The following is a 24,448-nucleotide window of genomic DNA, read 5'->3' as shown; positions in this document are numbered from 1 at the left end:
CATAAAATGACTCAGCAATCCAAGTACTGGTAATCTTTAAAGTGCTATGTAAATGTATGGTGGTGTTATTATTAGCATTAAGATTCCCTTCCTCTGGTTTTCTAATCTATGACTTGTCTTCCCTCCTCCCTAATCAGGGATGACCACATTTTTAGACCCTTCCCTTGCCTAGGCTCATCTTCCAAAGAGGAAGGAAAGATAATGGGGATGCAGAGGAAAAGAAACAGCTCCCTCTGTGAGGGTGGAATAACTAGCCGTAAGCCAGCTGGCAGGTTCTCCAAGGGGGCCATGCCTGGGCTTTGGTCACAAAAGGGTGTAGGCAGGAGCGAGGGTAGATGGTGCAAAGCAAGCCCATCTCTGAGTGGAAAAATCACCCAGAGCCCATGCCATCCTGATAACCTGGCAGTGGGACCAGCTTTGTCTACAGAACGAGGTTTGACTTACAAAAACACATTATTGGACATCTATTTTGGCCTCTTCACAGTTAGAAACAATATTGTATTTAAGTTCTGAGTCCTGACGTTCCCCATGGCACATGCGGGAGGGAGGGCTCAGACCGCTGAGCAACTGGGAACCAGACACCTTGCTGGGCTCCCCTGAGTCTTCAGGCCAGACCCTTCCACAAGGCTGTGGGGAGCAGGCTGAGACTCTGGCCGAGCCCAGGAAAGGGTGAACTGGAAGAAGGCCTACTGAGGGACCCCCAACAGGTGGCATTGCCTGGAGCCTTGTTCTTCAATTGCCCCACTCTGTATTTAAGGTATGAATTTAATATAGAACTGTGTTGTTATTTAGAAGCAATCTAAATTTCTTTCCTGAATTAAATGTCTGGGTCTCCTCCCTATTCTGTACTTTTCTCCTCTATAGCAGCCAAAGGGCACTCGTGGGCCATCAATAAACACGTCTGTTCAACTCCTGCTGGAGAGGAGTCTGGCTTCCTGGTAAGCTGTCAGTGTCTCCCCGCCTGCGTTCACACTGGAACCACAGATTCTAGGGTCCCCAGATCCCAGGGCCACTTAGTCTTGGGGGATAGCCACTTGCTCATGCCCCGCCTGATTCCTCTCCCCTGCAGGTGTGTGGTTGGCCAGGCTAGCTTCTTCCTGGAGACAAGTGTGGACAGACCACATCCTGGAGAAAGTGTCAAGGGTAAAACTTGGAAAATATATGCAAAAGGAAGAGGGGGAGGAGCCGAGGCACCTATTAGGAGCTGAGCTGCTCAGTCAAGGAGTTTGGTGAGAAGAGGGAGTGGGAAATGATAGGGGTCACAGCAGTTCAGATGAACACCAGAGATGTGGACCGTTGCCTGCTGCTGGCCTTTCACATGTCCTGAGTTGCATAGCTCTTGAACTGGCCAGATTTGTTTAAGGAGCAGAAGAGATCCTATGAGCCCAAGACCTTTTGGGATGCTCTATTCTGGAATGTAATAATGTACATCATTATCATCTTACATGTCTTTGTTGAGCTTCTGTGATAAAGCCTTACAAAGATAATTATCCATGCAATGACCAGCCAATGAGCAAAGCAGTAATTAAGCTCCTGCTGTGTAGGAAACACTGCCTGGCTCCCTGGGAGTACTCATTTCAGGCCACAGAAGTCATACTGACTCCATGGACCATGTGCAGGGGCGCATGACAGCGGAAGCACAGTATTCAAAAACATAAATGGGCTGCAAAGCTCATGTAACGCAAGCGGACACGAGAGTATCATGAATGTAAGTCAAGGGCAGTGTACAAGCAGGGGGACAGGGCTGAGGCCACAATTTGGGGGAGAAGAGAGATATTATGGCTGTTATGCATCCAGACCTGACAATAAGGAGGGAAATTCTTTTGGGTAAATACGGGAGGCTTATACAGAAGACGCATTTTAAGCACTTAAAAAATATATCAAAAGAGTAGTACATACAAATGGTTTAAAAAATATCTGGCAGTACAAAAAATATGCATTAAAAAAATCCCCAAGCCAATCCAGTTCCCTCCACAGAGGCAGCCCCTGATAAGATTTTTGTATTTCCTTTCAGAACTTTTCTTTATCTATGTAAACATACAGTTATTTTTTTATCCAACTGGTAGCATATGAAACACACTGTCCAAGACTTTATTCTTTCCATTAACAATGTATCTTAGAGCTCATTCTATATTAGCACATATTAGTCTTTACTTTCCTTTCTTTACAGAAGTGGCAAGTTTTGCCATTGCATGGGTATACTTTCATGTGCTTAACCAGATTCCTACTAAATGGACACTTAGGTTATTTGTAGCCTTTTATTTAAAAAAATACTACTGTGGTCATGATTTCACCTAGATCTTTGTGTCTGTAAGTGAGAATATCTGTTGGATTTATCTTAGCAGCTGTTTAGAGGAACATGTGAAGGTCCAGGTCCCCTTCAACGACATGACAAGCCTTGGCAGAGTTTTGAGGTGTGCATCTGAGTTGAGAGGCAGAAACAGTATGAGCATGCAAGGAGACAAATGGAGCCCAGAAGTTGTCTGATCTGTTAATGGGTTTGGGAAGTCATGGGGGTGAGAGGAAGGGGGAGGCACAAATCCAGGCATCGCTGAGACACTGAAGGAAATTCTGAAGTGCTTCTGCCTGCAGGAGCCCCAGGCCCTATTAGGTCCAGCACTCCAACCTCATGGAGGGAGGCAGCTGCTTTTCAGGGGACATTTTCATAGGTAGATATTTCAGGAGACTCAAGGTCATTCTGTTGCGGTGCTGGCACCACCTGTGAGCCAAAAGACACAAAATAATATGGTTAATAAAGCAATTATCCAAGCTGATGACAAGCATTTACGGAGAATCTCCTAATGGTGAGGGCCATGCGTTAGGCTCTTTGGAAGGGAGATATAAGACAGTTTAGTGCAGCAAATTGAGGGTGTTCAAAAATGACAATAAAAGGCCTTGCTCTCGTGAAGCTACAGTCTAATGATCCCAGTCTCTACCCTAGCGAGAGAAACAATACAGACATTTATATAAAGATAATTCAGGTGATAGAGGCTAAGTTCCAAAGTAATAGTCCAAACCATTAGACCTTCATATTCCAGGGGTTCTGAGGATCCCTTGTCTGAGAGTGTTCAGGAAAGGCTCTAAAGAGAAGATGAGACTTGAGCTGATGCAGAAAGGAGGTTGGGTACCATCAATAGCTTGGAAATAGCACAAACCTTCTTTGAGAGATCATGCAGAGACAAGTGTCAGAAAATAACTAAAGTAGGTTTGAGAATTTCCTGGTCAAGTGGGAAATAATGGCCTTAGGAGACCCAGAACCAGAATTCCTGGTCCTGAAAATTCTGAGGGCAAGGAATAAATTCTTTCTAGAGTTTGGCTGAGGAAATGCACTGATTTCCACTTATATTGTGGGTGAGGGTGGTTTTAGGGGTCTTGAGTTCCTGGAGTGGTGTGGGAGTCATGCAGGACTGACCAGATAAGGTGGGGGGGGGCGGGTCACATGACCATTCTGAAACTCAAAGCAGGGACTGCTGTCCATGACTTTAAGATTGACCAGTATTGACCCAAACACAAAGGGCCAGGCCCAAGCAGCTTTAGTGAACGTAGTCAACAGTACAGATTTGGCCTTGAGACCAAAGATAAAGTTCCTACCTGGCTAAGCATTAGGCCATGCTCTAGAAATCAGGACATGAGGCAGATGATGGTTGAACCAAACTGTGTATTTGCACAAATGTTTACTGAGCAAATTCTACCCATCTTTTAAGACCTAATCCAAATTATTTTTTTCATGAAGCCTTTCCTGGCTACCTCCATGCAGGGCTGTCTACCATTTCCAATGTCTAAAAAACCCTTGGGAACTGCACACATAATAAGCAGTCATGTAGAGTATTTTCTCTCCCCTTTCAGGTGACTAAATCAATCCAACTCTCCTACATCAAAGATAGATAACAAGTCTTCAAAGTCAAAAGTGGTGCCTTAAACATATTTGAATCCCCATAGCACTCAGCCCAGTTCTGGGCAAACAAGAGGTATTCAATAAATATCTACTGATTGATTCATCAATCACAGAGAAGTAGCATAATTGAAAAACTTGGAGAGTTAAAAAAAAATCTTGTTCGAACATATTACAGTGAGGAAATTCTGGGGGAGACTTGAAAGCAAAAGTATGAATGGACTCAATATTTTCAGGAAAGTGAAAGTGGAGTGGACAGCCAGATTCAGATCAAGGTTAATTGTTTAAGACTTTTCAGGATTATTTAAAAACTCCTTGTGGTTTTTTTTTTTTTTTTTTAAACTTTGGGTTTATTTATTTATTTATTTATTTATTTATGGCTGTGTTGGGTCTTCGTTTCTGTGCGAGGGCTTTCTCTAGTTGCGGCAAGTGGGGGCCACTCTTCATCGCGGTGCGCGGGCCTCTCACTATCGCGGCCTCTCTTGTGGCGGAGCACAGGCTCCAGACGCGCAGGCTCAGTAATTGTGTCTCACGGGCCCAGCTGCTCTGCGGCATGTGGGATCTTCCCGGACCAGGGCTCGAACCTGTGACCCCTGCATTGGCAGGCAGATTCTCAACCACTGCGCCACCAGGGAAGCCCCTTGTGGTTTTTAATATTGAAATTCCAACCACTATCTGTGTGAACTTAGGCAAATTTAATTCCTGAATCTCAGCTTCTCTGGCTATAAAGTTTGGATGACAGCACACTTGTAGAGTTGTTTTAAGGATCAGATGAGAATATGTTTGCTAATGTTTTGTAAACTGTAAAACTTTATATAAACTTATTATTAATGGGGAATTCTATGCTGAAGGGATGTTTTAACGCTCTAATGAAACCAAAGGGCTGTAGTTAATAGCACATATTCCAAAAAATCTTGGCATTAGACTGTTGGCTAATTTCCAGTTGTTTTGGGAAGTTGCCATTTTGATGGATTAGAGATAGATTTTTAGAGATAGATTTAGAAACATACATGGACCATACAGTGTTTGGGTTTACAGACTCTTATTCTGGTCAGTGTTAAGATTAATCAATATAAGATATCATTAAATTAATTAGAAATGTTCAGCTTTTGGCCACACCAAAATATATTATATTTTAATATATTATATATTTAGTATATATTAATATATTATATATTATATATTTAATATATTAATATATATTATATTTTATATTATATTTTAATATATTGTTATATAATATATTATATAATTATATATTATATTCTATTATAATATATTAAATATATTATATTCCAGATACAAATCAGGAATATTTGTTTCAGTATCTCTATGCACCATGGAGTGTGTCATGGGAGCACACAGTGAGTGGAACTTGAGCTCCTCTGCTTTCAGTTAAAATGGTCTGGGCAATATTTCCTCACTTTATGGGCCTTAGGATACAGAGAAAATTGTTCTCACCTTCTGAGGTTTCTGTATAGAGCAGTAGATTGTGGCTGACCTCTCTTTCTTCTGAGGAACTGGGGTCTGTCTCTGTAACAGACCAACACCAGGATATCCATAATCACCAGACGAGAGCTTTCCAGAGATTCGCCCTCAACTCTTGAGGAAAAGGGGCACCCCACCAGGTTCTGATTACACATAGAGGGTGGGAACTGCCTTAGTGCAGTGGAAACAGCGCCTCTGGTTTCCCAACACCTCCCTTATTTACGGCCCAAGAATGGGAGCGAAGTTCCTTCATTTCAAGGGACCCCAAGGTTGGTAAACATAGATAGAATCACAATTCTCTGCCCTTGCACCGCTGGTCCTGTCTCCCAGTTTGGAGAGATTAGTCTTCCAGGTTACTGGATGGTCCTAGAAGGGGGAGGGGGAGGGAAGGTGTACTGATCAAAAGAGCTCACCTGAAAGTCAAGGAACACCTGTGTATACACAGTTTCCCCTTCAGTCACAAGCGCCGGTGCCGTGTCATCTGGAGTGACGAGATCGTACTCTGCTTGCCCCTCAGAGTCATGTCCAGCATCCTCCTGAGTGACCAAATCACACACCTGGTCTCTTCCATTGACAGATTGGTGCCTCTCTGTCCTCTCCTCATCCTCCTCAGTTGTTCCATTGCTGTCAGAGCTGCTGTCGGAGACGTGCCTGGCAGTCTTAGGGAAAGTGTCCACCTTCTCATACCCTTGGGAGAGCATGGAGTATACTGTGTGGTCAGCAGTGGGCTCTGGAACACATTGTGCAGGGTTGGTAAAACGTGTGCCAGCCCCCTTCTCTCTCTTGCTTTGTGCAAGGATCCAAGCTGCTCTGACTCCTACCCCAGACGAGGCCTAGAGAACTGGAGGAGAAGGTGTTTTCCTGTCTCCCCTCACAGGACTCCATTCCACTCCCCCTTCCTTCTTCCTTTCAAGCATTCACTTGTTCATTCATTTGATAAGCATTCATTGAGTGTGTTACGTGATGGACTTAGGAGCTCTCAGTGAGCAGGACTGGCCCCGTTGAATAAACCATCCTAACTGCCATGACAGGTACTCTGGGGAAACACAAAGGTGAATTAGACCTGGTCTTGAAGGAGTACACTGTCTACCTGGGGGTCAGATCTATACATAAATCAACTAATGTAAGGCCAACTGTGACAAGTGTCATAGGAAAAGTATGAGGAAAGTACAGAAGTGAGAGGAGATGGTCTCTGGTTAGGAAGCAGAGAAGAACTTGTGAAGTGGCAGAATTAAGGTAGGCCTTGACATTGGGGCAGGACTTTGATGAATGACAGTGTATTCTTGGTGGAGAGAACAGCATGATTAAAGGCAGGTATGAAACCTGAGGCACCCTCTCTTTTGGGAAAGGATGATACTTAAAATATTTAACAACCACAATGGTTTGGGCATAGGACAATCAGAATGGGTGCCTGCTATGAACAACTGGGTGGATGTCTACTGCCTTTGGGGCATATCAAGCAACCCATTTGATCTAAGTGTAGAATAATAATGGCTCACATTTATTAAGTGCCTACTATGTGTCAGTCACTGTTCTAAATGTTTTTCATGAATAAATTCATTTAACCTGCATAAAACCCCATGAAGCCTAGACAATAACTATTCTTATTTATGTTTCGCAGATGAGGAAACCGGAGCACATAAAGGTTGAATATTTGCCCAAGTAAGTGGGAGGGCCAGGATCTGAATGCAGGTAGTCTGGTCCCTGGTGTTCTTAACTGCTACTTAATACTGCCCCCTATGGGCTTTGTGTAGGAAAAGAGTAGACAAAAGTAGCGATAATCATAGTTACCACTTATTGAGTGCACACTGTGGGTGCTGCCTCACGCAGTCCTCACAGCAACTGAGAGGTTGATGCCTTCATTTTGCAAAGTAAGGAAACTAAGGCTTAGAGACTGAATTGCCCAAGATCGCTAAAAAGGAGGAGAGCTAGGATAGAAACACAGGTTTATCTGACCTCAGGACTCATACACATGACCACTAGGTTATCTTGCCTTTTGGGTAACAGACAAAGCCATGAGGAGCCACTGATGGTTTTAGAGCAGTCAGAATTAAGCTTTGCAAAGGGGGAGCAGAAGGGATAGAAAGGAAAAGTTCTGGAGAGGGAATGGCCAGTTAGGAAATTATTACAATATTTCAGGGAAGAAGTTACAAGGAATGGGAATGTCCGTTAATAAGGACTTGTTAAATAAATTAAGGTACATCTGTAGAATGGAATAAATGGGAGTCAGTCTTTACGTATGCTAATATTGCTAGGATCTACTGTTAAGTTAAAAAAGCAGATTCAGAAAAATGTTATAGATGGCTCCCATGTGTGTAATCAAAGGAAGAATATATGGCTTGTAAATGCATTAAAATGCTCTGAAAGGATTTAAACATACATATATCTTAACAATGGAGGTCTCTTCAGGGAGAGCTGGAGATTGGGATTTAGAAGGAGATTATTTTTGATTTATACCATGTGAATATGTGACTTTCCAATTAAAAAAAGAACCTGTTTAAAAAAACAAAAAATTGATGACAGCATGAACTCAGGCAGTGGAAGAGTCTCCAAAGAGGAAACTCTGGAGAGATAGTAGAGAAATAAAAGAAACAGACCTTGGGCACTGAGGAGATGTGCTGCGGGAGGGAGGAGGGACAGGAATGACAGTGGTGTCCCCAAAACTTTTTTATTCCTCCTCCTGTGCTCAGGGCGTCAAGGAAGGAGCGTTCAGGCTAGGGGAGACCAGGGTCTGTTCTGCCAGCTCCAAGGAGGAAGCTGGTGGGAATCTACAAAGTCTAGCCTCATTTCCATTTCATGCCCCCTTTTTCTTGGTTACACTTTCCCATCAGAAAAGGCTTCAATGTTGGATTTATGAGCTCCTGGATCCCCCACACATTCCCTCCTCCTATTCCATCTCCTTGGGGCATCCCCTCCATGAGAGGTGACATAGGGTTTTTTAAAGCAGGGTTTGACTGAGTGGCCAGAGTTTGAGGATTCCTTAGAACTCCAGAGCTTCAGAGTTCAAGGTGGTAATTTAGGACACTGAGATTTGGGACTGGGAGAATAAGGTGTAGGCATCTCAGCTCTCCACCCCAACACTCATCAGAACAGCTCCACTTTTACGTGCATTGTGATTTGGGGGTGTTGCATAATATTTTGTTTGAAGAAAGCATTCCTTAGCTTTTTCAAAAATTGGAAAAACCACTGCCTCAGTAATACTTATGGGTAATAGGTATCTAAACAGTCTTATGAGTTTTAATTTCAACTAAGTTTTAATTTTGCTTCTGTCCCAGATTTACTGTTTCATCTGGTCTTCGTTTCTCCATTCTTGGAGTGGAGACAGTAAATTCATCCTCATCATGGGGCACATTCCAGTGATGGCAGTCAATGCCTGAGGAATCCTAGAGACCCCGGAGGAAGGACTAGTTCTCCTAGCTCTGGTTACCATCTTTCAGGAGTTCAGCCTGGTTGTGGCTTTTGTTCTCCAAACCACTTTCCTTTTAACACATTGCTTCTTAGACTTTAACAGGCATATGATTCACCTACAGATCTTTTTAAAATGCAGGTTGGTGTTCAGTATTCTGGGGTGGTACCCGAGAGTTGTGTTTCTAACAAGCCCTTGGGTGTACCCACGTTGCTGGTCACACATTGAGTAGCCCCACTCTGGAGCTTCCATCTGGCCTGGGAACCCCATAGCCTGTGTCATTGGTGATATATTACCTGGTGTGTCAGCTGGAGCCTCAACTTGACTGGAACTGAAGGCTGGGGCTGAACCTGAGAAATCAAGTTAGAGAAGGGTTATCATTAGGGCTGTGAGGGGAGAGAGTCTCTGATTCTGTGAGAGTCAAAGGAGAGGGAGAGAGATTTCTGAGAACATAGGGAAAAGGCTTTAGGGAGGAGAGTGGACCCTGATGTCAGTACAAGCGCATGGGAAAGGATGGCCAGAGTCTAGGGTCATCTTCAGCTGAGGAGAATTCTCTGGAGCTTCCTGCCATCTCTCTGGAAGGGAGAGCTCTAACCCCTCTGTGGTAGCCACTCATCAGGTTGGTTTGCTGGCTCACAGTAATTCTTCCAGGGACCCTATATATTCTAACCAATCTGTTCTTTCTGGGAACTACTCCATTTCCCACTTCAATACTGACATTCCAGAAGGAGCTACCAATCACAAACACTCATTCCATTGCCCACAGTGATTAGTCCAAGCAATAGTCACATGACCTAAAGCTGAGCCAATCAGAGAGATTTCTGAGGTTCTTCAAATTGGAGTTGGAGGGGAAACATCTTTTTCCCCTTTCTGGTGTCAGAACTACTAGTATGTGTGAGTCTGGAGCTACCAGTTGCTGTGTTTTGATACATTCCACCCCCACCCCTGCCCTTCAGCTGGCTGTATTAAGAGAGTTAAGCTGGCTTATAGGGAAAAATAGGGATGAGAAATGGAGAGCTCTGGTGGCTTTTGAGTCTCTGGTGACATTTGTCTCTAGGTCAGTTCTTCTCTTCCTTGCCCATAGACTGATTATGTGAGTCTCCAAATAATAAAGCACTCCCCTTGCACTTCTCCCCACCCTTTCTTGTCTAAACTAGTTTTGAGTTGGGTTTCAATTATTTGCAACTAAAGAGTCCCAACTGACACTCCTCCCCTATCATTCTGAGAAGAAATGAGGTCTTGGGAGAGAAGGGCTAGGAGGGAATTATGAGAGGACAAAGAAGTCTCCAGAGGTCTTAGGGAAATGGCCTAATGCTGGCAGATGTCATTGATCTCAGAAACTCACATCGTCCTTTTTTCTTCCAAAAGCACCAGCCAGAGATCCCAAAGCACAGAAGGGTGAAAAGAACCATCAGGGAGAGCCCAGACCAAAGTGCTGTCCTTCTCTCAGGTCCTGTGAAGAGGAACTGAGTGATATCAGTAAAAATAACAACAAGGGAGTTGGGGCAAGCAATGGACAAAACATAAAGGCCATCCTACCTGCCTCTTAAAATCCCATACTATTGCAGGAAATATTCCTTTTCATTCATTCATTCATTCTACAGCTATTTATTGAGCAATCATATTCTAGGCAAGAAATTATAGCAGTAAGGCAGACACCGTCCCTGGGTAGAGAGGTTTATTGCTTGCCCAGTGTCACAGAGTTTTAAGTACCTGAGCTGGGATTTGAATGCAGGCTGTCAGATCCTAAAACACCCTTATCCATCACACTACACTGCCCCTCTCTATAAATGGCATAAGGAGAGTTCTAGACAGTGAATCCAGATTACTATTGATCGGAGCTCTAAAACCATTTGCCAGACACAGCCTGACCCAGCATTTTCACATCCTGGGTAGACCTTCCTTTTTTTCTACTTCTCTCTAGGGAAGAGCAGAGCACAGAACTCAGAGCCTCAATCCTGCTTCTGCTGTGTGACCTTGGTTAGTATGACTAAGGAATTAAATTGTCTATTTAATTTTAATTAATTAAAATTTAAATTAAAAATCAGCTACTCTATTCCTTATTGAAAAACTGATAAGTATATTTAGAACAACTCAGATATAAATATATTTTTTCAACTGCAAATTTTATGAAATCTGAATACAGATCAACTACTGTCCATGAGAATTTAGCACCTGAATTAAGATGTGCTGTAAGTGTAAAGTACATACTGGATTTGAAAGACTTAGTACAAACTGAAATGCAAATTATGTCATGAATAATTCTTTGTATTGACTACATGTTGAATTGATGATATTTTGGATATATTGGGTTAAATAAAATATATGATTAAAATTAACTTTACCTGTTTCTTTTTGCTTTTTCTAATACGACTATTAAAAATTTAAATTACGTATGTGGCTTCCATTATATTTCTATTGGAATGTGCTGCTCTAAAGACTCTCACTCACACTCCCTCACTGCACTTTATAAAGAACCACTCAGAATGAAAACTCTTGGGTCCACGGACTCAAGGCTCTGAGGTCTGGCTGAACAGGAGAGCAACCTGGACAGAGGTCCCTAGAAAGAAACTGCTGGGAGCTGTTGCTGACAGGATTGCTGGCTCTGCACGTGAAGCTGGGGTGTTTTTCTCCACTTCTCCAGGAGACGCTGAGGTGAGCTCCCCCTTGGGACACGACAGCTCCTTTCTGTAGGGGGCTCCATCTGTATGTCACGTTGTGTCCACTGTCCTCCACTGAGCATGTCAGGCTGACCCTACAGACGCCGTCCTCTGTGAGCCCGAGGTTCCCGGTGACTCTTGGCTTCTTCAGCCTCCCTATGTGAGAAGAAAGGCAGACCAGATGTGGAGTCAGGCCTGCACCCTGGGCAGTTACCATTCAAAATATATTCATGAAGTTGTGGGTTGACATTGCCTTAGGGCTGGGAAGGTGCCTCCAGGAGTGCACCTAGACTTTCCTTTGATAGCTCTAAAATCTCGGGCTCATCACTTTACTCATCTTTGGTCCTTGGAAATAGAGGAGTTAATGGAAAGTGAAAAAAGATACCCCATCATTCTATACAGTATACTGTGAAGAACAAGCAAACCAATCAACACAAATAAGCACAACACTTCCAAGTGCCCTGAGGCTCTTCAAGGCTTACATTCTGAGGTCCCATCATCTAATTTGTTTACTTACATGAGATAAGGAATATGGAGAGGTGAGCACAGCACTGTCACAGAGTAAGCACTTAATAAATGTTAACAATTTTAAAAGACTGGCACTCTTTGTTCCCAATTTCTTATTCTTTTTACTTGATCTTCTTCCTGGTTCTTTGATATTTGAGTCACAGTAGGCAATAGATGTGAACTAGCGGACTTGCATATTTTAACACGACCATGGTCAGTGACACTTTTCTCATGTACTGAGACACCAACATGCCCAGGCAGGGGATAGGTTGACCATGTCTGAATGGTACAGGTGAAGGAGCTGGCAAATATAAATTATCCAAACCGTCCAGCTAAGCTCCTGTGAAGCACAGGGCTGAGGAGGAAGACTCTGAGTTCTTTCCCTCACACTCAAGGAAGCCAAGTAGCCTTCCAAGCTCTTGGAGGTCACAGGACAATAAAGGCTTTCTCCTCAGTCTTCTATGATTTTACCCAGCCAGCTCTGTCTTTATGCAAAGTGATAATGTTCTATAAAAATACAGGTTGGAGAGTTCCTTGTCCCACCCAATAATCAATGCAGGAGGACAGGGCAAGTACCAGAAGTTGGCTGATTGAGGCTTAACTGGAAGCCTAGAAGAAGGGGGCCTGGGCCAGGGGAATTTGCCCAGATGCTGATTGTATTGTCCTCCTGTGAACTGACTGGTGTGAACTGAGTAGCTGTCCTGTGGGTCTGAGGCATTTTGTAGGAGGAGGGAGGTGGGATAGGCAGCAAAGAGGAGAAACCTTTCAGGGAATGAATCTAATGATGGGCGCTCTACTCAGAAACTCACGGTAGATGCTCAGGTTGATATGTTTTGTGCTGGCAACTCTGGCGTTTGAGCACACATAGGCGTGGTAGGGGCCGGCGTCCTCCATCTTCAACTGGCCAATCTTTAGGGAGTAGTCCTGGCTGGAGACCCACGCCGTGTTCTGATTTGGATCCTTGAACTTAATGAGTTGATTGGCTGTTGCCTCTTCTCCCCGCTCTTTGCTGATAATAGAGGTGTTAAACATCCAGACAACGTTGTCTATGTGCTGACTGTGCGGGAGCGCCAGGTACAGGGTGATGGACTCCCCCAGGATCCCCGCCACTGTCTCCCCCACTGGTCCTCCTCTGGAAGCTCCTAGATCTGTAGCCAGAGGTAAGACATTGCAGTTTCAGACACTGGTCTCGATCCCTTGACCCTCAGCCTGCCTGAAGGGGATCATAGCCCAATACACCCTCCTGCCCAGGCCTCCTTCCCCCTTTCTCTGATGAGGCATCCCTGCTGCTTTCCCATGACCACTTGTCATGCACAGGTATGCACATGGCTCTGCCTATTGCATACCCAGGCCTCTCCTGCCCTCTCTGCCTTTCTAAGGACACCCTAGGAGACACCCCTACCCAAGCAAAGAGCAATCTGGATTTCTGCATCCATACTCTCTTTTCCTCTCTTGTGTTATAGCCCCTTAGAGTTTCACAGTGCCCTGGGAGTTCCCAAGTCCCCTGCCAGTCTCTCTCAGGCTCCTGAGGGTAGAGAAAAAGGGATTTTCGGGCCTGTTCTCTTACCTCCCTACCTCATCTCTGTCCTGCCAGAATCCTGGGGTTTAGACTCTATAGCTGCTTAGACTGTTTCTGGAATCCCCTGGAGGGCCTTAGTGGAGCCAGTTACCTGTACAGAACTGCCAGGCATGGACAGGGCGGGAGTTGCTCTGGCTGACTGGGTTCTTGGCTCTGCAGATGTATGGCAGGTCTGAGTCACAGGGCAACCAAGAGATGGTGAGACTAGGCCCCACCCAGGATTCAGAAGCATGGGGATCCCTCGAAGTCCAGTAGTACTGAACATCTTCCCCTGCCCCCTTCACGGAGCATACCAGGGTGATGTTACAGGAGGCGTTCTCAGACATGTTCACAGACGTCATGGTGACTCGGGGCTCCTGCAGCTGTTCTGCAGGAACAAGGGCAATAGGAAGACTACTCAGAATGCTTTCCCAGCAGGAAAGGGCTAAGTGAAAAAGATGGTGATGGTAGAGGAGCTGGGGGCTGAAGGAAGAGGCCAGCATTATCTGTTCCAGTGGGAAGTCTTTTTTTTTCTCTTTGTATCCCATGCAAGCTAGGTTGATTGCCTTTCCTCAGTGCTTCCATAGTATCCTCTACAGCTGTTATCACCAAGACTCAACATGACAATAGTCTGATTACTTCCCTCTCTCCCCCACCAGTTAGTGAATTCCTTGAGGACAGAGCCAGTGTCTGTGCCTGAACATCTAACATCTGCCTGGTGCATGAAAGACACTCATGAATGTTTGGTAAATAAATGGATGAATGAGTCAGCCCCAAACACTGGGGATTTGGAAGCTCTGCCTCTATAATTTGAGTTGCCCTTGCCTTTTGGTCTAGATTTGGGACCCACTGTGCTTCCAGACTTTCTTCCTGGTCCTCTCCTTTCCTTTTGTTCCATCTCCTCTGTTCATAGCCTGTGTGTGTGTGTGTGTGTGTGTGTGTGTGTGTGTGTGTGTGTGTGTGTGTGTAAGTTCATTTTCTTTTTCTTTTTTGAATAGGCAATACATACATAAAATTGAAATTGCAAAGATACAAAAAGGTACACATGCACACACAAAAAAACAAGCTTTCTTGCCCCAGCCACCTAGTTCCTCTTCCCAGGAATTATTGTTCTTGGAGGCAATTACTGTTAGGAGATTCTTGTTGATCTTCCCAGAGATATTCTACTTGTAGACACATATATATAATAGCATGCTGTACATATTGTCCTGAAGCTTTTAAAAATTTTAATAATATATCTTGGAAATTGTTGTATGTTAGTACATATTAAGTTGATTCATTCTATTTCTGTTAACTGCATAGAATTCCATTTCCTTAATATATACAGAGCACTCTAAAAATCATTCAGAAAGATCAAACAATCCAATAGAAACATGGTGTTATAGGCTAAATTCTGTCCCCACAAAGTTCATATGTTGAAATCCTAACCCCAAGTACCTCAGAGTGTGATTGTATTTGGATATAAGACTGTATTTGGAAACGGAGGTAATTATTTTAAAATAGGGTCATTAGGATGGTCCCTAATCCAACATGTCTGGTGTCCTTATAAGAAGAGGAGATTAGGACAGAGACAACACAGACAGAGAGACAACCATCTGAGGACATAGGGAAAGAAGGTGGCCGTACGCAAGCCAGGGAAAGAGGTCTCAGAAGAAACAAAACCTGCTGACCTCGTGACCAGCCCCAGATTTGTGAGAAAGTAAATCTCTGTTGTTTAAGTTACTCAGTCTGTGCTATTTTGTTATCACAACCCTAGCAAACCAACACAGATTTTAGCACCAGAACTGGGGTGCTGCTATAATGAATACCCAAAATATTGAAGTGGCTTTGGAACTGGTTAACGGATAGAGGCTGGAAGAGTTTTAAGGTGCATGTTAGAAAAAGCCTAGATGGTCTTCAAGAGACAGTTCATAGAAATATGGTTGTTAAAGGTGATTCTGGTAAGAGCTCAGAAAGAAAAGAAGAGAGCTGTAGAGAAAACTTCTATTATCTCAGAGATAGACATATTATTGTCAATATAACATTGGTAGAAAGATAAACATTAAATGTGTGGCTGGTAAGGTAATAGTTGAAAATGAAGAGCCTGTTATTGGAGGAAAGGTGATACTTATAAAGTGGCAAAGAACTAAGACAAATTATGTTCTAGTGTTTTGTAGAAAGTAGAACATTTAAGTGATGAACTGGGTGTTTAGTTAAGGAGATCTCCAAGCAAAGTGTTGAGGGCACTGCCTGTTTTCTCCTTTTGCTTGTAGTAAAATGTGAGAGAAGAAAGATAAATTGAGGAAGGAATTGTTAAGCAAGAAGAAACCAGAATTTAAAGATTTGGAAAATTCTCAGCTTATCTGTAGAGCAAAAAATGAGAATTTGTGTCTGGAGAAAACACTGAGAGTATGGATAGACAATGGTGTAATTCAAGGATCCAGTCAACCATTTCAGTAGAAATTCTGCCACCTTGGACTGAAGGGACACAGATGGGACAAAATGAAGGAAGGCTGTCAGATTTGGGGGATTTTACAGGATAAGCCAATAGAGATGTCCAGCTGAGACCATGCTTTATCCTTCAAGAAAAGGGAAGAATGACCCCAAGGGCAGTTCAGAGGTTGACAGGTCTGCCACTGGCGCCACAGGCCTAAAGGGCATAGGCCCAGGGGCCATTGGTGAGGTGGTTTCCTCCTTGGTTCCAGGGGGCAGGGCTGCTGGCCAGGGCCCAGGGCCAAGGGGTGTGGCTGTCACCCCAGTGGACCAGAAGGATAAATCATAGAGCCAAAGGGGATTATTCTCAGACCTAAGAAGATGTGGAGACTTCCCTAGTGGCGCAATTGTTAAGAATCCGCCTGCCAATGCAGGGGACACGGGTTCGAGCCCTGGTCCGGGAAGATCCCACATGCCGTGGAGCAACTAAGCCCATGCACCACAACTACTGAGCCCGTGTGCCACAGCTACTGAAGCCTGCGCACCTACAGCCCATGCTCCACAAAAAGAGAGGCCACTGCAATGAGAAGCCCACGCACCACAACAAAGAGTGGCCCCTGCTTGCTGCAACTAGAGAAAGCCCACATGCAGCAACAAAAAACCCAATGCAGCCAAAAATAAATATATAAATAAATAAAATTTATTAAAAAAAAAAAGAAATTACATCATCAAAAAAAATGTGGTATATATATATACAGTGGAATATTACTCTGCCATAAAAAAGAATGAAATAATGCCATTTACAGCAACATGGATGGACCTAGAGATTGTCATACTGAGTGAAGTAAGTCAGACAGAGAAAGACAAATATCATATGACATCACTCATATGTGGAATCTAAAAAAAGGGTATAAATGAACTTATCTACAAAATAGAAATAGAGTTACAGACGTAGAAACTAAACTTATGGTTACCAAGTGATAAGGGGGGGGATAAATTGGATTGACATATACACACTACTATATATAAAAGAGATAACTACCCCAATAAAATTTTTTAAAAAATCTAATAGAATTTGCCCTAATAGGTTTTAGACTTGTTTGGGACCTGTGACCCATTTCTTCTTTCAGATTTCTCCCTTTTGGAATGCAAATGTCTATGTTGTGCCTGTCCCATCATGAAAGCAGGTAACTTGTCTGGTTTCAAAGGTTCACAACTGGAGAGGAATTTTGCCTAGGATGACTTATACCTCAAGTCTCACTTACACATGATTTAGATGATATCTGGATAAGATTTTGGACTTGATGTTGGAATGGGTTAAGACTTTGGGGGCTGTTGAGATGGGGTGAATGTATTTTGTGAGAAAGACATGAATTCTGGGGGGCCAGAGGACAGAGTGTTATGGACTGAATCAAAATTCATATGTTGAATTCATAATCCTTACTACCTCAGAATGTGACTGTATCTGGAGATAGAGATTTTAAAAAGATAATTAAGTTAAAATGGGGTTGTAATGTGGGCCTTAATCCAGTATGACTGGTGTCCTTGTAAAAAGAGGAGACTAAGACACAGTCAACACAGATAGAGGGACGACCATGTGAGGACACATCAAGAAGGTGGTCATCTGCAAGCCAAGGTGTGAGTCTCAGAAGAAATCAAACTTGCTGACACCTTGACCTTGGGCTTCTACCCTCTAGAATTCTGAGAAAATAAATTTTTGTTGTTTAAACCACCCAGTCTGTGATATTTTGTTATGGCAGCTCTAGCAAGCTAATACCGATGGATAAAGGATATTAATAGAGAGTGAGAATCCAAATGTCAGAAAAGAGGATCCAAATAGCTCTTAAACACATTTTGGCTGTTCTTCACTCTTGACATCTGTGTTTATGGAATTGGGTGAAAATGACCAATGTGATAGTTCTCTTTGTCCTAGAGAGATTACTTCCTGGAGAGGAAAAAACCCTGCTTTTAAAAATAAAAGGTCAAAACCCACAGACGCTCTCTGGAACTCACCATAGATAGACAGGGTGAATTTCTCACTTGTGGTGACTTCAGAATTCTTTTGGTTTATCTGGGCTTTGTAGGCTCCTGCATCTTTCAGAGTCAGCTTGTTGATAGACAAGGAATTGTTCTGGATGATGTTTATTCGCCCCTGGTAGCTTTTGTCTATAAAGATAATCTTTCCTCTTGCATCTGCTAAAGCCAAAGCTTCTTGGGGACCACTCCAGGCGATGTGCTCAATTTCTGTGTCTACTGAAATGTTCAGGGAGAGAATCACCGAACCCCCTAGAATCCCTTTCACCACTGTTGGGGCTGAGTCCTTTTCAGAGGCTCCTAGCCCTGCAGAGACAAAAGAGGGACTTGGAGGAGGAACTGGAGTCCTCAAGCCAGCGTTCATTTGTTTGTTCGTTTATTCATGCATGCGTGCATTCATTCATTAAATAAACACATATTGGTAATAAATGCCAGATGTTGAGAAATGAAATGATATTTTGGCTGTCCTCCCTCTAGGTCCATTGCTTAGCAAATGGACCTCATTCATCCATTCATTCACTTCCCAAACATTCTCTCCCAGGAATGTAGCTACAATAATCAGTAAAACAGATTTTATACATTTCTATTCCTACAGGGAAATTAACATTGTGACTTTTGATGAATTTCTGAATTTCTCTGAGAATCAGTCTACTCATCTGTAAGACAGAAATGTTCACACCTGTACCATCTTCCTCCAAGAATGTGGTCGAGAAGAAATAAAATCAGGTTGCTGTAAATCATAAAGAACTAATGAAGTAAAAAATGGAGCATCTTTAAAAAAACAAGATGGATTGATGGATGGCTAAAAGGGTGGATAGAAGAATAGGTGTGTGATAAAGCAAGTAAAGTAAAACACCAGTGATAGAACTGAGCTGGGAGGTATCTGAGTGTTCACTGCAAAATTCTTCCAAGTTTTCTGTACATTTGAGAATTTTCATAATAAAATATTGGGAATAAAAGGAGCATCTCTCACCTCTATTATCACCTTACCTTTCCCTCATTGTCCACGGATCTCAGCCTGACTTTGGCTTGGCCAGGGAAATCTGATCTGTGCTTGGGAACAAGGTTTGAGGTTGGGAATAGGTATGTAGCATTGATTCAGCCCCTGATTTCCTCATCTCAGGAAAGACTCAGATCTCTGATAACCATTGTTACCAAGGGTTCCAGAGACCTGACATTTGGCCACGGCAGCTTATTTCTTTGTAGAGGTCCTGTGAGTATCCGCCGGGTGACCCCAGCCTGGATTCCCAGATTCCAGGGCTTCTGAGGCTCTAGAGAGTGCTCTGTAAACCCTAGACCAACTCAGATGGGTTCAGGACCCAGACTACACCAGGAATTCTGGGTGGAAAAATATGTAGAAAATGTTAGAGAGAGAGGAGTGTCCAAAGTACAGCCTGGAGGGATGGGAAAAGGTTGAAGTGTGTTCGGAAAGCCTAAAGGTTACAACTTCCGTAGACACAGAGAAGAGATTGGTGCAGGCCAAGGGGGTCTCTGTCCAGACCCCCATCAGCAGAGCACTTGGACCTTGTGGCGTGGTAGCTAGGGAGGACACAGGACTAGGAAGCCTGGACATGAAAGGGTCAGTTCAGGTAGACTCTGGGGGCAGATTCAGAAGACAGAAGCTTAGCTGATGTGATGTTGGTTTGAGGTTGCCTAAAAGAGAGCTCTTCTCATCCAGAAGACACTGCTTATGATTGCTATGTGTGTATTAGGCACTTTGTAGAAATCACTTCATTTAATCCTCAAAATTATCTGATAAGTAGCCCTGTTCTTCTGATAAGGAACTGAAATTTAGAGAGTTTAAGCCACTTGCCTGAGATCACAGATTTGGTCAGTTGCAGAGCCCAGATTCTATGTACATGATGCCCCAGAGTATAGAGGCCAAAAGCACTCACCACCCTATCCTGGAAGCCCAGAGGTGCTGGGTCTTGGCTGGGTTCATATGAACATGTTTTGATCTCATCTTTCCTCGCATCAACGATAAACAAAGCCTCTCATACTGTCAGTGGGAGGAGCAGGATGTGGTCCTGATCATATTGTAGCAGAGTGCTACATAGCTCCCTGCAGAGTGACAGGAGTCCCAGGTATCATCCACCTTATTTTTGAACTACATCATTTGACAAATAATTAAAGGGGGGTTCAAAGATTGTGATAACTGAATTTGACTTGCCCACCCTTTAATAGTGTCTGAGAATAATGTACTTAACAGTGATTATCATAATAACAAACATAGCTTCCACCAACTACGTGCCAAGCACTGTACACATACCATCTCTATCTATAAAACAGTCTTGCATAATACATCTTATTATTTGTATTCTACACTTAAGAAATAGAGTATGAAATTAGAACACTCCTTAACACCATACACAAAAATAAACTCAAAATGGATTAAAGACCTAAATGTAAGGCCAGACACTATCAAACTCTTAGAGGAAAACATAGGCAGAACACTGTATGACATAAATCACAGCAAGATCCTTTTTGACCCAGCTCCTAGAGAAATGGAAATAAAACCAAAAATAAACAAATGGGACCTAATGAAGCTTAAAAGCTTTTGCACAGCAAAGGAAACCATAAACAAGAACAAAAGACAACCCTCAGAATGGGAGAAAATATTTGCAAATGAAGCAACTGACAAAGGATTAATCTTCAAAATTTACAAGCAGCTTATGCAGCTCAATAACAAAAAAACAAGCAACCCAATCCAAAAATGGGCAGAAGACCTAAATAGACATTTCTCTAAAGAAGATATACAGATTGCCAACAAACACATGAAAGAATGCTCAACATCATTAATCATTAGAGAAATGCAAATCAAAACTACAATGAGATATCATCTCACACTGGTCAGAATGGCCATCATCAAAAAATCTAGAAACAATAAATGCTGTAGAGGGTGTGGAGAAAAGGGAACACTCTTGCACTGTTGGTGGAAATGTAAATTGATACAGCCACTATGGAGAACAGTATGGAGGTTCCTTAAAAAACTAAAAATAGAACTACCATATGACCCAGCAATCCCACTACTGGGCATATACCCTGAGAAAACCATAATTCAAAAAGAGTCATGTACCAAAATGTTCATTGCAGCTCTATTTACAATAGCCAGGACATGGAAGCAACCTAAGTGTCCATTATCGGATGAATGGATAAAGAAGATGTGGCACATATATACAATGGAATATTACTCAGCCATAAAAAGAAACGAAATGGATGTATTTGTAGTGAGGTGGATGGAGTTAGAGTCTGTCATACAGAGTGAAGTAAGTCAGAAAGAGAAAAACAAATACAGTATGCTAGCACATATATATGGAATCTAAGGAAAAAAAAAAAAAAGCCATGAAGAACCTAGTGGCAAGACGGGAATAAAGACACAGACCTACTAGAGAATGGACTTGAGGATACGGGGAGGGGGAAGGGTAAGCTGGGACAAAGTGAGAGAGTGGCATGGAAATATATACACTACCAAACGTAAAATAGATAGCTAGTGGGAAGCAACCGCATAGCAGAGGGAGATCAGCTCTGTGCTTTTTGACCACCTAAAGGGGTGGGATAGGGAGGGTGAGAGGGAGGGAGATGCAAGAGCGAAGAGATATGGGAACATATGTATATGTATAACTGATTCACTTTGTTATAAAGCAGAAACTAACACACCATTGTAAAGCAATTATACTCCAATAAAGATGTTAAAAAAAAAAAAAAGAAATAGAGGCTCACACACGTAAGAAATGATGGAGCAAGGACTTAATTTCAAATATTCCTGGTACTAAAGCTTGGGGCGGGGGTCAAAACTTTTCACCCTACTGCCTCCTAAGTTCCTGAAACAACTCCTTGGAAACACAAAAGCATCAAGGAAACTCCCTTCTAGACCCAAACAGTGAGGTTTGAGGTAACCCTAATTGGTGGAGCCAGACAGAGGGAGATGTCTCTTTGCCCTGAACTGTTTGAAATTCCCTGCATTGACCATCTGAGGCTTGGGGGTCGTTGGATGTGGCTAATTCCAGGTTTATCCAACATAACCAAGAAGCACCTCGAGAGTTGGGTGTGGATATAAACAGCCCTGCTGCCGCCTGTGTTTTTATGGTGAGCAAGGATGAAATAGAAAGTGAAGAGAGGGGGCTTCCCTGGTGGCACAGTGCTTAAGAATCCACCTGCCAATGCAGGGGACACGGGTTTGATCCCTGGTCTGGGAAGATCCCACACGCCACAGAGCAACTAAGCCCTTGTGCCACAACTACTGAAAGCCATGCGCCCTAGAGCCCGTGCTCTGCAGCAAGAGAAGCCACAGCAATGAGAAGCCCGCACACCGCAACGAAGACCCAACACAGCCAAAAAAAAGTGAAAGGAGGTCAAACTAAAATTCAGCCTTGAGGTCTAGGCTCCCTCTACCCCCATACATGCATCTAAGAGTTTTCTAGAGTTTTCCTCACTGCCCATGCCCACCTCCATCCTCACTGCTGTCAGGTCCTTAGTGCTACCTGCATTATCCTCCCTGAATCCCTGGTGAGGAAGCAGGATTCCAGATGGACAGTAACCGCCACAGCCACATCCAATGACCTCCAAGCCCAGGTGGTTGAGATCCTCCCTGGGGTACTGGGTCAGCTCTGCCCACTGGAGAGGGGTGACCCAGGCCATGCTCTTGAGAAATGTTTCTCAGAAACTAGCAGGACTTGGGCCTTGATGGGGAGGTAGGATGGTGGGGAGAAAGGATATTCACATAGAAGCCACCTAGCCGAGGGCAACCAGACCATCTCCAGATCCCCAATGAAGCCTCCATACATGTGATAAACAAGGCAGGATGTAGAAAGGAGCTCCAGCAGTTCTATCCCTCCCTAGGAAATTGACAGGTGGTTTATCTTCAGGACAAGTTCCCTGTATCTCTCTGTGTGTTTTACCCACAGTGCATAGGGAACAAACTCATCACCCAGTATTTCTTAGCAGGAAAATGTGAGGGTGAGAGGAATAGACTCTGAGCCCAGAGTTATTTGTGACCGGGGCTAGAATGTCACCTATTCATGGTATGTAACTATGCATACTCACACACACACATACAGAGCTCAGAGTAAGGTGGAACTTGCAGAATCATTACCAAAAGGAGAAGCATTTCCTTCTTTTAACAATTAGAATCCCCAGCAGAAATGTGACCAGCCTCAGAGGAATACCAGTAGCAAGCAGCAGTGGCCATAGTGTGGACTTACCCACGAGCAGGAAGAGGAGAGGGGTCCACAGAAAGGGAGAGGATATGTGTCGCTGACTCTTTGGTGGCTTACTGGAGAACGGTTGTAGAGCCCAGCCATCTGTTTTTCTCCCTGGGCTCGCCATGATGATCTACTTTCAGATAACATGCTGAAGGAGGAAATACCACAGCTTCCGCAATTGCGTGTGTGTGTGTGTGTGTGTGTGTGTGTGTGTGTGTGTGTGTGTGTCCCAGGGAGGGTTGTTTATACCCAGCACCACCAACTCCTCCCACATGCTCAGGCTGGGGTAGAGGTCCCAAGTCAATTAATAACCTTCATGGGATTTGCAAACCAACAGCGGCTATCACTTGCTTCAGCCTCAGGAGACTTAGGTTCTAAACTTGGCTCTGAAGATGCAGCTTAAAGATCTCTGCCTCCTGATATTCATGCCCTAGTGTAATCACCTCTTCTTGAGTGTGGGATAGATTTTGTGACTTGCTTCTATTGAGCAGAATGTGGCAGAAGGGATGGGATGTGGCTTCCATCTTGGGCTCTCTTTCTCCACCCCCATCCCTCCTTGAGCTCATGAGAGGAGCCAGGTATTATGCTGTGAACTGCAGGGCCCCAAGATAAGGAAGGCCTCCAGCCAGCATCCAGCATGGAACTAATGTCTCTGGCCAAAGGTCGATGAGAACCTGAGACCTGCCAAGAGCCACAGGAATGAAATTGAAAGTGGATCCTCCCCTAGGAGGGCCTTGAGATGACTGCAGCCCTGGCTGACACCTTGACTGTAGCTTAGTGAGGGACCCTGAGCCAGAGGCACCCAGCTAAGCTGTGCCTGGATTCTTGATCCACAGAAGCTGTGAGATAATAAATGTTTATTGTTTTAAGCTGCTAAGTTTTGCAGTTTGTTACACAGCAATGGATAACTAATACAATGGTCTAATAAATTCCCTATTTTGCTTAAGCCAGTTTGTGTTGGCTTCCTGTCAATGCAACTGAAAGACTTTGAATTAATCCTGAAAAAACACCAGGGAAACTGTGCTGAGGATGGATGTTGCAGGTGACAGTTGTAGAACTGGCTGAGTTGAGAAGGTAAGTTGGGGGGCGTAGCATAATTCCCTTTATTTGCCTTGGAAAGCTGACTTCTTCTTTTAATTGATAGTGTAATAGCTGGTTAAGCTGTAGCTTGTTGTATCTTGAGATTTATATGTTTACTTAGGCTATAACCTTAGAGGACTTAGAAAACTTCAGGATGGCAGAGTGTGTGGTTTTAGCTAACATTCAGTGAGTGCTTCTCGGGTGCTAGGC

At 43.6% G+C, this 24,448-nt stretch overlaps 1 protein-coding gene across 7 annotated transcripts; it reads right to left on the bottom strand.

Moving 5' to 3' along the window:
* Window positions 1-1,933: 1,933 nt before the first annotated feature.
* On the bottom strand, window positions 1,934-23,282 carry LY9 (lymphocyte antigen 9). Of its 7 annotated transcripts, none has more exons than XM_007171744.2 (10): window positions 23,159-23,282; window positions 17,937-18,263; window positions 13,624-13,899; window positions 12,763-13,101; window positions 11,333-11,602; window positions 10,132-10,239; window positions 9,083-9,136; window positions 5,794-6,110; window positions 5,354-5,425; window positions 1,934-2,719 (listed from the first exon to the last, which is right to left on the bottom strand). In XM_007171744.2, exons 1-10 carry the CDS (start codon window positions 23,280-23,282, stop codon window positions 2,651-2,653), a joined length of 1,956 nt encoding a protein of 651 aa, XP_007171806.2. In that variant the 3' UTR covers window positions 1,934-2,650. The 7 variants fall into 7 exon arrangements, with proteins under 7 accessions (XP_007171806.2, XP_007171807.2, XP_007171809.2 ...); XM_007171745.2 differs by having other exon boundaries at window positions 5,794-6,068; XM_007171747.2 differs by having other exon boundaries at window positions 17,937-18,176; window positions 23,159-23,268.
* Window positions 23,283-24,448: the final 1,166 nt, after the last annotated feature.

Source organism: Balaenoptera acutorostrata, chromosome 1 (genome assembly GCF_949987535.1).
Source record: "Balaenoptera acutorostrata chromosome 1, mBalAcu1.1, whole genome shotgun sequence".
Taxonomy (NCBI): Eukaryota; Metazoa; Chordata; class Mammalia; order Artiodactyla; family Balaenopteridae; genus Balaenoptera; species Balaenoptera acutorostrata.
The sequence above is the reverse complement of the archived record's forward strand: the minus strand, read 5'-3'. Positions and strand labels throughout refer to the sequence as shown.